The following is a 15,500-nucleotide window of genomic DNA, read 5'->3' as shown; positions in this document are numbered from 1 at the left end:
AATATTTGGCTCTGTTGACTAATGAGTTTGCCGACCACTGGACTAGATGACCCTGGTGGTCCCTTCTATGATTTTATTCAAGATAGATAGACAGACAGACAGACAGACAGACAGATATTCTGTCTAGGCATTAGGAAGAATTTTCTAACAGTTAGAGCGATTCCTCAGTGGAACAGGCTTCCTTGGGAGGTGGTAAGCTCTCCTTCCCTGGAGGTTTTTAAGCAGAGGCTAGACGGCCATCTGTCAGCAATGCTGTTTCTATGAACTTAGGCAGTTCATGAGAGGGAGGGCATCTTGGCCATCTTCTGGGCATGGAGTAGGGGTCACTGGATGTGTGTGGGGGAGGTAGTTGTGAATGTCCTGCACTGTGCAGGGGGTTGGGCTAGATTACCCTGGTGGTCCCTTCCAACTCTATGATTCTAACCAGGAGCAGTCAACAGATCTTGTACCACGAAGTTCCACAACTAAGTTCCAGTAGCACCTTATAAAGGTAAAGGTCCCTTTGCAAGCACCGGGTCATTCCTGAACCATGGGTTGATGTCACATCCCGAAGTTTCCTAGGCAGACTTTTTGTTTATGGGGTGGTTTGCCAGTGCCTTCCCCAGCCGTCTTCCCTTTACCCCCAGCAAACTGGGTACTCATTTTACTGACCTCGGAAGGATGGAAGGCTGAGTCAACCTTGAGCCGGCTACCTGAAACCAACTTCCAATGGGATCGAACTCAGGTCGTGAGCAGAGCTTTTAACTCCAGTAATGCAGCTGACCACTCTGTGCCATGGGGCTCTTAGTAGCACCTTAGAGACCAACAAAATTTTCAGGACATGAACTTTCGAGAGCCAAAGCTTTGACTCTCGAAAGCTCACCTCCCCCCTCCAAAAAAAACCTTGTTGATCTCTAAGGAGCTAGTGGACTCGGATCTAGCTGTTCTACCGCAGACCAACATGGCTACCCTCTGTGGAACGGAGTTCCACAAATAAATTACGCACTGCGCAAAAAATCACTACTGTGTGTGTCCCCCTCCACCTGCGCCATGGCAGCTCACCTTCCTGGCTGGGAAGCACCGTCCTTCTCATAGCCAGCACCAAACCGAGGGGAGAGCCGAAGAGGAAGAAATCGGAGACCTCGAACTCAAAACGCCCCATGCTGACGTCCGACACGCTGGAGGTGCTCACGGGGGGGAAGTCCGCGTCCTCCTGCAGCATTGTCGAGTGGATACTGGGTCGGTGGGGGAGAGAAACCAGGAGACACACCTCCTTAGTTGAAAGGGTTATCAGTCCAGACAAGTCAAGCAAGATAGAAAGGGAGTGTTTTTCAAAACAAAAAGCCAAATGCCACTTTAAAAAAAAGATTGCAGCCAAATATCCCCCCCCCCCAAAAGAATGCACAGAAGCTCCTGGAAGCTTCCACTTGCACGGGGAGTAGAGAGCCGGTGTGGTGTCGTGGTTAGGAGCAGCAGACTCTGATCTGGAAAACCGGGTTTGATTCCCCACTCCTCCACGTGAGTGGCAGACTCTAATCCGGTGAACCGGGTTGGTTTCCCCACTCCTCCACATGAAACCTGCTGGGTGACCTTGGGCCAGTCACAGCTCTCTTAGAGCTCTCTCGGCCCCACCTGCCTCACAGGGTGTCTGTTGTGGGAAGAGGAAGGGAAGGAGATTGTAAGCTGGTTTGATTCTCCTTAAAAGGTAGAGAAAATCGGCACATAAAAACCAACCCTTCTTCTTCGCTTTGTCTTCCTGTGGTGCTCAAAGAGGCAGGGAGAAGCAGCTGGCTTCTCTTCCTGCTGTTTGAGAGATGGGGATGGATGCTTCTCTACGAGTTGCACAGTCCACGTTGACCGCTGCTTGTCTCTTACTGAAACTAGTCCGAGCTGCAGGTTGGTAAGTAGAAGACGATCTCTCGTGGGGGAAAAGAAGAGAGATCACGCTTCTGAGGAGGTTTGTTGAATTTCCCACTGCTGAGGAAGGGGACAAAGGCCATTTATGCATGGGAGAGTTTGCCTTGGATTTGCCACTATCAAGATGCACATTTTCCCCATCCGAATTCTCAAAACTCCACATGGGGACTTATTGTTGAGTTTTGAGAATTTGGAATGGGGAAAATAAGCGGCAAATCCTAGGCAAAACCTCCCATGCACAAATTGCCGAAGAGAAAAGTTGGCTTCCAGATGCCATTCAATGCACTGGTTGAATGGAATCCTTACAGAGCCCGGGAGTGGAGGATCAGACGAAAGGAAGGGCAGAGCTTCCTTTGCTGATTATAAGAAGGGCTCTTGCCATTGCTGGCGGATTCGTTTCTTGCAGTTGTTTTGAATCCTTGTAATGTTTAGGATAATTTCAAGTTCATGTTTCTTGTCTGAACGTGTTAAAACGTAACTCCCAAATGCTGCCTTTGGGGAACCTGGTTTGGATGGAAGGCAGATTAAACATTTAAAAAATCACAAGATCAGTCATCCACAAACGTGTTTCTTTGTTTCCCGCTTGCCCCAGCCTCTTTTGCCCCACAATACCTTTTTTGCAACTCCTTGTCGGATTGGGCCACAACGCACGGTCGCTTTAGCCTCCTTCATTCCCTCTTTCAGCCAGGATTCAGCCAGGATCGAACGCACGTTCGGCGAAAACGCATGTGTTCGATCCTGGCTGAATCCTGGCTGAAACAGGGAATAAAGGAGGCTAAAGAGACGGTGCGTTTTTGCCCATTTTCTAACTATAAATCTTGAGATCTCTACAACAGCTGGCAAGGAACGTCTCCAAGCAGTTTCTCTGAACATGGTCTTCGGCTTACCTGGACAGGAGGGCGTGATGCTGTGTGATGGAATCGCACTCGTAGCTGGAGCAGTCGCTTGGTTTCCGCGGCAATGGCTGCCTGGGCTCCTCTTCCTCCATCAGTCCGGAGATGTCAATGTTGCTCTTGCTGAGGCGTTTGAGGTCTCCCAGATTTGAGCCTTCGGCATTGAGGGGGTTATCCTTTACAATAATAATTTTAGGAAAAATAACACACAGCAAATGAAAGATTTGGGGTTTTTTTAAGTTAAGAGAAGTATTCCTGTAACAGAAGTATTTTGTAAAGGGAACAGGGCTGTAGTAAAATTGAATGGTTCAGGAGAGAGCTCTTATAAAAGGAAATAGGGCTTTAGGATCTGATCTGGGGCCTTTTCAATATTGGGTACCTGGGGTTGGGTGAGAGGAAAATTTATGTAAGTCTATGTGGAAATATTACAAATATATTTTATTAGAAGCACTATAAAGATTTTAAAATTCTTTAAAAGCATTAAAATGGCACAATAGCCAAACTTAAGGTTGATATCTGTAACCACAAACCCAAACGCGTTTCAGCCTCTAGGGCCTTCATCAGTGGTTAGTTAAAACCTTTTCTAAAATCTGCACACATATATAGAAATACAATGATGTGAACCAATACAAATACAAAATACAAAGTACAAACAGTTTAAAACCCAACCAGGTAAGTGAATATGTTGTAAAGTTTATTCTCAATCATTCAAACAACTGGTATATTGGGTTTTTGTTGTAGTACTGGTTAGTATAAGTCTCACATATATTTTGTGTGCAGATATCAACCTGGTGAAGCAATGGGGTGATCAATTGGGGGGGGGACGGGACCACAAGTGTGAAATTAACTTTAATAAAATTGTATATATGCCAACAACAGGCCCAGCAGACACAACGAAGGCATGTAACTGTCTAATCGTCAGCTCTCACTTGTATCTTATTAACCTTTGATAATACCTTTCTCCACTTTCTGGTGCAGACTCCATTAGCTCCTGAATGAGTCTTGCAAATATTAGCTTTATATTAGTGCAGAGTCCAGAAACAAATTACTGCTATGGCCCATTTTTTAAATCGGCTGCACTCCTGTGGCTATTTACTTGAGGTTTGCTTCTGAGTGATCACGCGTAAGATCAGGTTGCAAGAGAATTTCCAAAGTAAAAGAAGAGATGGGGAGGGGACTGCTAGTTAATAGCCTTACGAAGACCATCTTCTGACCTAGATAATAGCACTGTGTCATCTGCATATAGCAGAGCTGGGATTTCATGACCAGCCAATATAGGTACATGAAGTGATAATTTTTGGAGGCAGGGCATCATGTCGTTTATAAAGCACCGGGTCATTACTGACCCATGGGGTGATGTCACATCTGAACGTTTACTAGGCAGACTATGTTTACGGGGTGGTTTGCCATTGCCTTCCCCAGTTATGCACACTTTACCCCCACCCCACCCCGCAAGCTGGGTACTCATTTTACCGACCTCGGAAAGATGGAAGGCTGAGTCAACCTTGAGCCGGCTACCTGAAACCGACTTTCATCAAGATCGAACTCAGGTCTTGACTGCAGTACTGCAGCTTATCACTCTGTGCCACGGGGCATGTCGTTTCCATAAAGGTTAAAAAGCAGAGGGGCTAAGAGACAGCTTTGCTTAATGCCTTTTAGCAGGGAAATGGAGCCAGTTAACTGGCCCTCCGATCCACAACGAACTTGTGCTGTTGGGTTCAAATACAATTTAATAGTCAATCACAGAAGCCTTTTTAGCTATTGTTGTGTTGGCCAGTTTAGCCCAGAGATGGGATCTTGGAACAGACTCAAAGGCAGCCCCAAGATCCATGAATGCTACATAAAGACGGCCTCCTGGGAAAGAGGACTATTTATCAGCTAAGTTGTATAGTGTAAGACTGGTTAATAGCATCTAGTTCCCTGTTTAAAGGATTTTGGATTCAGGACTGGATCCTGTGTCCTTCAACTGCTGAGTGTCCTAGCAGTCCGGATCCCGAGGCAGAGAAATTTGACAGGTGCGGCCATCTCCGTGCCAAGAAATTATGGCAGTGCTTTCAAGCTCTGTTTCGTAGAATGCTACCCCCGCACCACTCCCAAGACTGATCAAGAAATGTGCCAGAGACAGCCACTAGACAACGTGTGCAATCCGTCCTTTTATAAAAAGCAAAACAAAACCAATTAGGCCAACCGTCACAGGCAGCCCACAGCAGAAGAGAAGGGGCTGAAAAACCTCAGCTAATTATCTGCTTAAGACCCCCGTGGCACAGACTGGTAATGCTGCAGTACTGCAGTCCAAGCTCTGGTCACAACCTGAGTTTGATCCTGACGGAAGTCGGTTTCAGGTAGCCAGCTCCAGGTTGATTCAGCCTTCCATCCTTCCGAGGTCGGTCAAATGAGGACCCGGCTTGCTGGGGGTAAAGGGAAGATGACTGGGGAAGGCACTGGCAAACCACCTCGTAAACAAAGTCTGGCTAGTAAACGTCAGGATGTGACGCCACCCCATGGGTCAGGAATGACCTGGTGCTTGCACAGGGGACCTTTACCTTTTATAATTATCTGCTTGCCACAACAAGGCATGTGGTGACAAAAGGGTTTTCTCCCCAAATTTCTGCCGTCTTCACTGGTTAGCAAGGTGAAGCCTGCCGGGCGTGAGGCTCAGAGCCACCGCCCCAGCCGGCTTACCTGGACACTGCTGGAGCTGCCTCTTCGGCTGCTGGCTTGGCTTTCGTCATCTAGCCCTGTGCTGTAACAGATGGCATCGAACCCCAGGATGCCTCCCACGCAGTCCCCAATGAGGCACACCTGGAAGAAGGAGAACAAGCGGCCGAGCACATTACTTGACAGACAAGTGACGGACACCTCTTTGGACTTCCTGCCCGGCACACAAGAAGAACAGGGAGAAGGATGGGTTTCTTCCATGCACAAAGACACGGGTGGGTTCAGAAGACAGGCGAACCACACAGCCACGTGGCAAAGATCCTCGCACCCAGATCTTTCCTCCCACTGAGGGCTGGCGGAGAGAGGAAGTCTCCTAGGGTGACCATGCCACAAAGCCTTCTGCCAAGCTGGGATTCTCAATGCACACAAAGCAATTTCGGGTATGAGCTTGACAGACCTGGTCCCCTCCTTTGCCATTGTTAGCACAGTGCAAGTAACGCAGCGGAGTTGCACAATCTGATTAAGGTGTATAGAGAGGTTTATTAAGGAACTACAGAATAGAGAGTAAAGAGTACAGACAGAAACAGTCTCCCAACTAGCTGAGAGAGCGGAGATAGACTTCCAAGGAGGATATTGCCGTAAGTATAGTCTGGAGACAGACAAGAGGTGACACTTAAAAGGATGGAAGGTCCCTAAACCTCACTATCCTATCTAACTGTCCACTTGCTGCCCCCTGAAGGGTCTTCTTCTTCCCATCCTTTGAACACTAGACATTGCCTAGTCCAACAGCTATCTGCTTGAGCCTTAAGCTTCTGTCCTGAATTGCCCATGAAGTCCAAGCTAGGCTACAAAGAAGAGTTGGTTATTATACCCCGCTTTTCTCTACCTTTAAGGAGCTATCGTATTTTGGTCACGTCATGAGACGACAAGAGTCACTGGAAAAGACAGTCATGCTAGGAAAAGTTGAGGGCAGCAGGAAAAGAGGAAGACCCAACAAGAGATGGATTGACTCAATAAAGGAAGCCACAGCCTTCAATTTGCAAGATCTGAGCAAGGCTGTCAAAGATAGGACATTTTGGAGGACTTTCATTCATAGGGTCGCCATGAGTCGGAAGTGACTTGACGGCACATAACACAAGGAGTCTCAAAGCGGCTTACAATTTCCCTTCCTTCCTCTTCCCACAACAGGCACCTTGTGAGGTAGATGGGTCTGAGAAGTCGGAGAGAACTGTGACTGGCCCAAGGTCACCCAACAGGCTTCATGTGGAGGAGTGGGGAAACAAAGCCAGTTCACCAGATTAGAGTCTGCTGCTCTTAGCCACTACACCACGCTGGCTCTCCCACTCTTCCTTGCCTGCCCCCTTGCCCCCAGCAACCTCTTTCCAGGGCTCAGATTCCCTTCTGGACCTCCCAGGTCCTCAGCAGAACACACACACACATTCTGTGATGCAGCAATATGATGCCTCTTATGAAATTAAGGGGGGAAACTAGACAGCATAACTGTGAAATGCTTACTAATGCCAACACTGCAGTTAATGCATATTTTTTTCCTCTTTGTTTGCTTAATTTGTTATTGGATTTCCTAGGTATGAAGCTGTTGGGTGCAGCAGTGGGGGAGAGAACCAACACATACACACACATGCATGAACACGCACGCACGCGAAGACAGTTTTACCCACAGCTTCCTCTTTCCTGACAGGGACTCTGGGTAGGGACGGGAAAACCCTTTGGACAGTTTTAGCAACTGTTATTACTCAGCACGGCTACATATATATATGCGCTTGATTTTATTCTCGGTCTCTGCCTGTGCAGCAGTCTCCTTCACAGAAATCATATCAAATGTATTTTGTTCAGCTTTTGAGTCAGGGGGTTTCTGTCTGGACCAGGGCCTTGACTGGCAGTACCCATAACCAGACTCAAAGCTTCCATTCCAGTCCTACCAGGGTTTGCTAGCTGGAAGGCTACTGAGAAGCTGGAAGCTGAATGACAGAAAAACAACATGGTCTTACGCTGTTGACCAGGCAAAGGCAAAGGTCCAAACTCTCTGGATTCGTGCCATGAATGGCCAATCCACAGGCTTCATACAGCAAGGGATGTCAGCGTAAACCTTCATTTCTTTCTAAATCTGAACAGGAATCTGTGGTCTGAGCAAACTCAGCCCTGGTAGCTTACTAACTCGGCGCAAAAGGTTCCTGCAGCCCTTGACAGATTCTTTAATTGCCCACTAGCAATATTCAGTTGCGCTGCTTGAAATTAAAACAAGGGAAAACAAAGAAAGCCCACGTGTTGCTTCCACAAAACAGAGAGGAAGCAATTAGATACAGACACAGAGATGCTCTGATCTGAAGCGGAGAAATCCACCTCAGTAGACCCACGGCTGTAACTCAAACCCTCGCATTTGTGCTGCCCGTCAAACAGCGGGATGGATCGTACCTGCCCATTAAAGCCGGTCCCGTCAGGAGATCTGAGAAATTCATTGTAAACCTGGTTGGCTCTGTTGATCACCATGGCAACCGCATCCTGGTACTGGGGGGAGGAGATGGCCAGCAAAGGCAAGGCCGCTAGAGGGATGTGGTCTTCGCTGCTGCTAAGCGATGTCTCGTCGTAACTGTAGGGATTTAGGCTGAAAAGAGAAGAAAGTGGAAGCAGTGCAAATAGCCTGGAGCTGACGGGGTGGGCTATAAATGAGGGAAGGGGACACATGGGGGGAAATGTCACATTAAGCACAGTTTTCATATCTTGAGAACATAAGAACATCTTGCAAAATGATGACCCACCTTCTGCAACCAGGTGCTGCCCAAACGGAGGTGTTTTGTTTTTTTAAGTCTAATGGCAGCACGGGTTCTCGTTGCAAAATCCGGACCAAAAAAAACACACACCAAAACAACAAGAACTGAACCACCCCCACCCATCCCCGGCCCTTCTAGTTTCAGACCAGAGCCATGCTCAAAGATTGATGCAATTTCCCGAGGGAAAAAAGAGCCCTTTCAAACTAATTGCTGCCTCTTGACTGGCTCGCGTTATCCGTAAAGAAAGCCTTGGAAGAAGAAGAAGAGAATGCAAGGGAAAGAGCCCCCGGATAACCGAGGACTCCTTGGGAGAATACTCCTCTATTTTACGGAGATATTATAACTGTTATGAGATGATGGGCGCAAAGCATTTGAAAGCTCCACAGCGGCGCAGAAGCTGAGAACCGTCACAAAAGAGGCGCTTTGTACGTTCCAGAGACAGCTTGCCATCCCTCTGGCCTGCCTTTCCGGGGCTCCTCTGGAGAAGGGAGGCATCCGTTTTGTCAAATAGGGGACAAAATTAGCATGTCTCGGGGGCAGGTGGGGGGGAACGCATGTGTGTTTCTGCACATCTCCTCTTTGGATGACGACAAAGCAGGCGTCAGTCCTCCGTACTTCTTGTACCTTCTTTGCGACGTGCAAAGCGCCTCTGCCCAGCCTGCTCCTCAAGACTTCCGAAAGACAAAAGGCTTCCATCGCAACTCCAACCCGCCTTAAGCGGCTTTCGAAAAGGTCCCAGCCCCTGCTCCTGAGAAAGGCTGCTCAGAACGCCCACCTTGAGCCACTTCGAAGAACAGAGCCGCGTACCGCTAGGCATGTCTCCAACTATCTGAAGGCACTCCGCCAGCCCCCCTCCCAGGTTCCTCTCCTTCGGGCAAAGGTCGCCCCTATCTGCATTCCTGAAATTCATCCTGCTGACACCCCTAAATTGGACCAATACTCATCAGCACTTCTTCTCCTGCGTTACACAAAACACTTTTAACACCTATCTACATCTAATTTTCAGTCATTTGGGGGGGGGGTCTCTCCAAGCAGAATTCCAAGCCCAACACCGAGCGCCAGAACAGACTCTCTCTTTGGAGAAATACAGTGAGAGTTGTTTGACAGTGGAATCGGCTACCTAGGGAGGTGGTGAGCTCCCTCTCACGGGCAGTCTTAAAGCAGAGGCTGGACAAGTGCTTGTCAGGGATGCTCTAGGCCAGGGGTGTCCAACTTATTTGTTATGAGGGTTGGATATGACATATATGTCACCTGGTTGGGCTGGGCCAGGCCATGCCTCGCCAGCCCAGATCGAGTGTGGGGTGGGGGGTGGCTGCCTCAGCTGGCTAGATAAGAGCTCAAAAGGGGCCGGATCTGGCCCACGGCCGTATGTTTGACACCCCTGCTCTAGGCTGATCCTGCATTAAGCAAGGGGTTGGGATTAGACGGCCTGCATGGGCCCTTTCAACTCTACGATATAAGATAAACTGGCTCGGCTTGAGAGGTCACAGAGGAAATGTTTTCTCGCGTTTCCTCCCCAAGATGCAGCGGAGAGCTCTTACAAGGAGCCCTGCTGTGCAGGGCAGATTGAGACACCCTTTCTCCCACCACACCATGCCCAGGCCTTGGCAGCTGTTGTGTGTTCCTAGACTTTGCCTGAAGGCATCCCAACGCACGACAGACTCGATGGTAAACACTCCCCTGCACCAGCTGGCCTCTAGACAGTCTCGACAGACTTAGCCCCAGAGCCTGTTGAAGCAAACTACTTCCGCCAAAGTACAGCCACTGTAAGAAGTCGACACATCGGGGAAAACCGAATCCACTCATGGTTGGAAAGTTTTCCACTGAATTAAGGTAAAGGTAGTCCCCTGTGCAAGCACCAGGGACATTACTGACCCACGGGGTAACGCCACATCCTGACGTTTACTAGGCAGACTATGTTTACAGGGGGGGTTGCCATTGCCTTCCCCCGTCATCTACACTTTACCCCCAGCAAACCGGGTACTCATTTTACCGACCTCGGAAAGATGGAAGGCTGAGTCAACCTTGAGCTGGCTACCTGAAACCTACTTCCATTGGGATTGAACTCAGGTCGTGAGCAGAGCTTAGTACTGCAGCTTACCACTCTGCGCCACGGGGCTCCATGCCTCCATGTTAATTCCCACTGAATTAGTGGCTGGCGATGATGAGCATGGGAGGGAAGACAGCATGCTGTAGCTTTATCTCAGCAGATCTCAGCAACTGAGCAGGGTCGGTGTGCTTGGATGGGAGACCACCGAGGAAGACTCCACAGAGGAAGGCAATGGCAAAGCACCTCTGCTTCTCACTTGCCTTGAAAACTGCTTCCTGGGGGGTGCCGTAAGTCGGTTGTGACTTGATGACATCTTTGTATGTAATGATGAATATACAGCCCCGGAGAAGCATCTACAAATCTTGGGGGGCAGGGGGAGGGAGGCGGGGGAGGAACAAAATCAAGAAAGGAGGGGAAAGGAGCCAGTGAAAGCAACATGCCCACCCATCCCCTCGCCATGACTGTGACCACCTTGGCTAGGTAAGGGCACCACAGGAAGAGGAAAGAAGGCTGCTCTCAAAAGTGGCATCGATTCTCTCCCAAAGCAAGTAGTGCATACTTTGAGCATCCTTGCCAGCAATTTGCAAAACCCTGCTTCCTTTGCTGGCTGCCGCCAAAAGGGTTGCTCTCCAGCCCCCAGCCCAGGCGTGTGGGTCCAGCTGGTAGCCTTGAAGCATGGCTCAATGGTAGTGGTTCATGTGCGGTGGGTCCCTGGTTCAGTTCCTGACGTCTCCAGTTGAAAGGGTCAGATAGTGAGAATAGGATGGCAGGTAATGTGAAAGATCTCCGCCTGAGATCCCGGAGAGGAGCTGCCAGTTGGACTAGACACTTTGACCTTGATAGACCAAATATGTGGTTTAGTATAAAGCAGGTTTTGTGCATTCTTGCGTGGCTGGCAGCCACCGGCCATCAATCTTCACTGAAGAAAGCCTCTTGTGGACATCAGCCCCATTAAAAAGAAATATTGGTAACTATACAGAGGCAGAGCGAGAGCGAGAGAGCTCTCTTTGCTTGCCATCATACGACTGTGTCACAGCATCCCCCCTGGAACAGCAGTTTTGTGCCAACAGCACCCTCAAAATAGCCAGCCAGCAGCCACAAGGTGGCAGCAAGATGCTGTCAGGTGCCACCAGAAAGGGCTTAACCCACAAGCCTGGGATGGTTGCACTGGAACACACCCTGGGGGGCTCTCTACTATTCTGCTGTTGATCTCAGTGGAAGACAGGCAGTTCTACCCTGTGGGGGGCATGCTGCATTTTTTTCTTGTAGGGGAAAAACAAACCCTCCAGTGTTTTTGCTGTGCCGGAGCTCGCCCAAACGACGTTTTGTGCCCAAAGCAGCAAAACAGCTTTTATGTCCTGAAGCTCAGCTGGCTTCCTGCGTGCTCCATCAATTTCCAATTAAATGACTTTGCCACTTCATACAAGCCATAGAAATGCACAAAGCAGAAAAGATCTGTGGGTAATATTTATGCAAACTGAGAAAACTTAACGAAACAAACAAACAAAACCCCCCCTGCAAACGTATAACTTAATAGGGGGAAATGGAAAAGACCACGATTCATGTCACACAAGCAAACACAGAAGGCAACAAAGCAAGAATTCAGGCCAGGAACTTACAAGATAGAAACGGAGCCCCCAGAGCATCAAGGGATTTAGGTATGCTCAAGAGGCCAGTGAGTCCCACGGTCAACCCAGACTCCACTGCCACAAAGCAGAGGACAGGAGCAATACGGAGAGAGCCAGGTAGCTCCAGCAAGTCAGCCAAACTACTCTGATCAGGGATGTGAAAAGGAACAGGTGTTAACCAGGCCCTATGTGCAAGCAATCCTACCCCACTGTACCCCCTCAAAAAGCACTCTTTGCTGTGTCCATCACCTGGGTCTAAGCTGCGGCAGCCAGCCTTTTTTGCATTCCTTGTCGCTTACATGGAATGCAGCAGTTTCGCCAGCGGCAGCCAGAGAAAATGCAGCCCTCTGTGACATCAGGGCAATTTGCCCAATCACAGTCAGAGGCCCAATTAAGCTAACGAATGGTGGTCACATACTAAAATGTGGCACGGAGGGATGGAGTAGACAGGGAGTGTCTAATAGAAAGCAAGGAGGTTCAGTCCATCGGGTGAAACTGTGGCTTGTAGTCAAACGCAAAACGTAGCTTGGATCCTGAACGTAGCTTGGGCCCTTGCACTGGGTCATAGTTCTGCTGTCCACTGCATTGGTCACGCCGCACCTGGAATACCGTGTGCGTTCTGGAGGCCTCACTTCAAAAAGGATGTGGACAGAATGGAGTGGGTGCAGAGGAGAGTGACGAGGATGATCAGGGGCCTGGCGACCAAGGCCGATGAGGAAAGGCTGAGGGAGCTGGGAATGTTTAGTATGGAGAAGAGGAGGTTGAGGGGGGGACATGATTGCTCTCTTTAAGTATTTGAAGGGCTATCACTTAGAGGAGGGCTGGGAACTGTTCCTGTTGGCAGCAGAGGATAGGACTCACAATAATGGGTTTAAATTGTGGGCGGAAAGGTACCGGCTGGATATTAGGAAAAAATTTTTTTTACAGTAAGAGTTGTTCGACAGTGGAATCAGCTACCTAGGGAGGTGGTGAGCTCCCCCTCACTGGCAGTCTCTAAGCAGAGGCTGGACAAGCACTTATCAGGGATGCTCTAGGCCACTGGTTCCCAAAGTAGGCAGTACCACCCCCTGGGGGGGGCGGTGGGATTACCTGGGGGGCACTAAGAGGCAAGGGAGCAGCAGGGGGGTGCTAGAAGTGGGCCCCTTCAACTGTTTTGTTGGATAGGGTAAGGGGCGCTGGAGTTGAGTTTGTGGAAACTTAGGGGGTGGTAGCCCGAAAAGTTTGGGAATCACTGCTCTAGGCTGATCCTGCATTAAGCAGGGGGTTGGACTAGATGGCCTGCATGGCCCCTTCCAACTCTATGATTCTATGATTCATACAATATCAAAACATCTGCAGCATTGCACGGGTGTCACTGTACCTTGCAAGGCTGTGAACGAGTTGGATGTGCATGAAAAGTGGAAAACACCAAACGTCATTCTACCCAGGCTCTCCTGCAGCCAAACTGCACCACCTGCCAAAGAGGGCTCTTGCTTAAGCCCCAAAGCCCAATCAAACCACAGGAGTACAACTGGCTGGCACCGGTAGCTGACACGGCCAGCCACAACTGTAGTCGCCCTGCTAGATTCCCTTCCATCATTCTTCCTCACGTTGTCACTTCCCTCTATGTAGTACTGACGAGCCAGAGGTGAAGCTGGTTGTCCTCTAATTGGGGGGTTGACTCTGCACAGTTCGTGACGTGGCAATCATTGGTGATGGCAGGAGCCGGGAGGAGGAGCAGACCGAGGCCAGCGAGGCCTCTGCTGGAGAATCTCACATGGCTGTCGAGTTTCAGAGCCGCTAAGCCTCTGCACAGGCCGCCTCCCTCGGCCGTGCAGAAGAAACAGGATGATGTCTTGCGAGGCGGCCAAGGGCTCAACGTTTCCTCTTCCCGTTTTACTGCATTAGGGCTGCTCTCAAAGTACTTCCTTAGCCACAAGCAGGTCAGAAACTGCCGCCCTTTCACCTGCGGGGCCACTGCCAGACGTTCAAGGAACACGCCTGGGGCCAGTCTGGGCCAACGGAGGCAGCGCTCAAACCCAGACCCAGAGAGAGTGATGTCTGGGCCACCCCTGGATCCAGAGCGAGAAGCGTAGCAGGCAGAAGATCGGTTGACCATAGAATCATAGAGTTGGAAGGGACCACCAGGGTCATCTACTCCAACCCTCTGCACAATGCAAGAAATTCCAAACTACCTCCCCCCATACCCCCAGTGACCCCTGCTACATGCCCAGAAGATGGCCAAGATGCCCTCCCTCTTATCATCTGCCTAAGGTCATAGAATCAGCATTGCTCTTAGAAAATTCTTCCTAAAGTCTAGACGGAAACTCTTTTGATTTAATTTCAACCGATTGGTTCTGGTCCGACCAGTCAAAGGAGGAAAGCAGAGCTCTGGAATAAGCTTTAACTCGGGCTCGCTGACCTCCCTGCCCTTAAGGTGCCAGAGAGGACTGCGTGGCTACCCATGGCTCATGGTAAAACAAAGCCTCTCTGCCTGCCAGGATGGAGCAGGGTTAATGGTCTCTGCCTGCTAGGTAGGTTGCTCAGCGTGTTCCTCAGGGGGTGTCGACTCCTCCTGCTTCTCAGCGATAGAGGCGTGTGTGTGTGGGTCCTCCTCCTGGGAGAACAAGCTGTCTGAATTACACCTAGGCAGATGACAGGACATGACACCACCCTTTCTTGTGGGTGTGTCTAAGTGCATGTGTGTCTAAGCAAAGTGAGTAGGACCCCAAAAGGTTTTATGAATGGTTGTATGGAAGGGAAGAGTTCTGGGGAGCTCCAAACAGGAATAGAAAAGCTGAGAGGGCAGCCATATTCCAGATACTTTGGAAGGGCTGCACAGTTTGGGGGACGCTCCCTTATTGCCAACCCTGTCTTCATGTCATTTGCAAAGATTGCAGAATGGGATGAGAAGGGATACCCATCCATCTCCTTCCAACTGCCCAATTCGCGGGTGTCATCTGCTCTTATAATTCAGTTTAGGGCTGCACTGTAAATGCTCTCATTTTGACCTTCGGGATCAAAACACATCCTTCTCAGGCTGCGGGTGTGTGAGATTTCCCTGGGGTGGGGGCAGGGAACCCTTCTACTGTTCGAACACTCGTATTTTTCTTTTGGTCATGTAGTCTATACCTGGAAGATCATGTTCTGATTGCAGCTTTATTTCTTCTTCCAGGATTAGTCACGGATCATGTAGTAAAAGGGATGATATCATAAATGTATGTTTGCCAGTCGGATTCAACTATGGGATGTCACCCTCGAGGGCAAACGCCGACTAAGGGAAAACAAGCAAAAGACCCTAACAGAAAGCATTTTCGCAGCGCTTGCTGAAAATATTTACCCGGCCAAGGGGCGCATTCCAGCACAGCCCAAGATTTCCCTGAGATAAAGTGAAGCAGATTCAAGAGGTTACCAAGATCAGCATGGGGGTGTCCCTGTAAGTTGGGTGAAGTCGAGTCCATTGCGTGCTTTTTCTTCGGATACTCTTTCTATGAGGAAGCAAGATTTAAGCTAATTTCCCCTCTCCTCAATCTAACAAAGGACAGCTCTGAGGAAGGGAGGTTGAGGAATCTCCTTTGGGAAGGGTCAGCCCAGACGATGAAACAAG

The 15,500-nt window shown here is 49.5% G+C and overlaps 1 protein-coding gene across 1 annotated transcript in view; it reads right to left on the bottom strand.

Moving 5' to 3' along the window:
• PITPNM3 (PITPNM family member 3) overlaps positions 1-15,500 on the bottom strand; it is a 93,410-nt gene that overhangs the window by 25,534 nt on the left and 52,376 nt on the right. The window contains exons 7-10 of the mRNA XM_056865569.1: positions 7,881-8,070; positions 5,472-5,591; positions 2,784-2,965; positions 1,042-1,214 (exon numbers count right to left, since the gene is read on the bottom strand). Of these exons, the coding sequence (XP_056721547.1) occupies positions 1,042-1,214; positions 2,784-2,965; positions 5,472-5,591; positions 7,881-8,070 (665 nt within the window). The remainder of the gene's footprint in view (positions 1-1,041; positions 1,215-2,783; positions 2,966-5,471; positions 5,592-7,880; positions 8,071-15,500) is intronic.

The sequence above is a fragment of the Euleptes europaea genome, chromosome 19 (genome assembly GCF_029931775.1).
Source record: "Euleptes europaea isolate rEulEur1 chromosome 19, rEulEur1.hap1, whole genome shotgun sequence".
Taxonomy (NCBI): domain Eukaryota; kingdom Metazoa; phylum Chordata; class Lepidosauria; order Squamata; family Sphaerodactylidae; genus Euleptes; species Euleptes europaea.
Note: the sequence above shows the minus strand (reverse complement) of the source record. Positions and strands in the feature narration are given on the sequence as shown.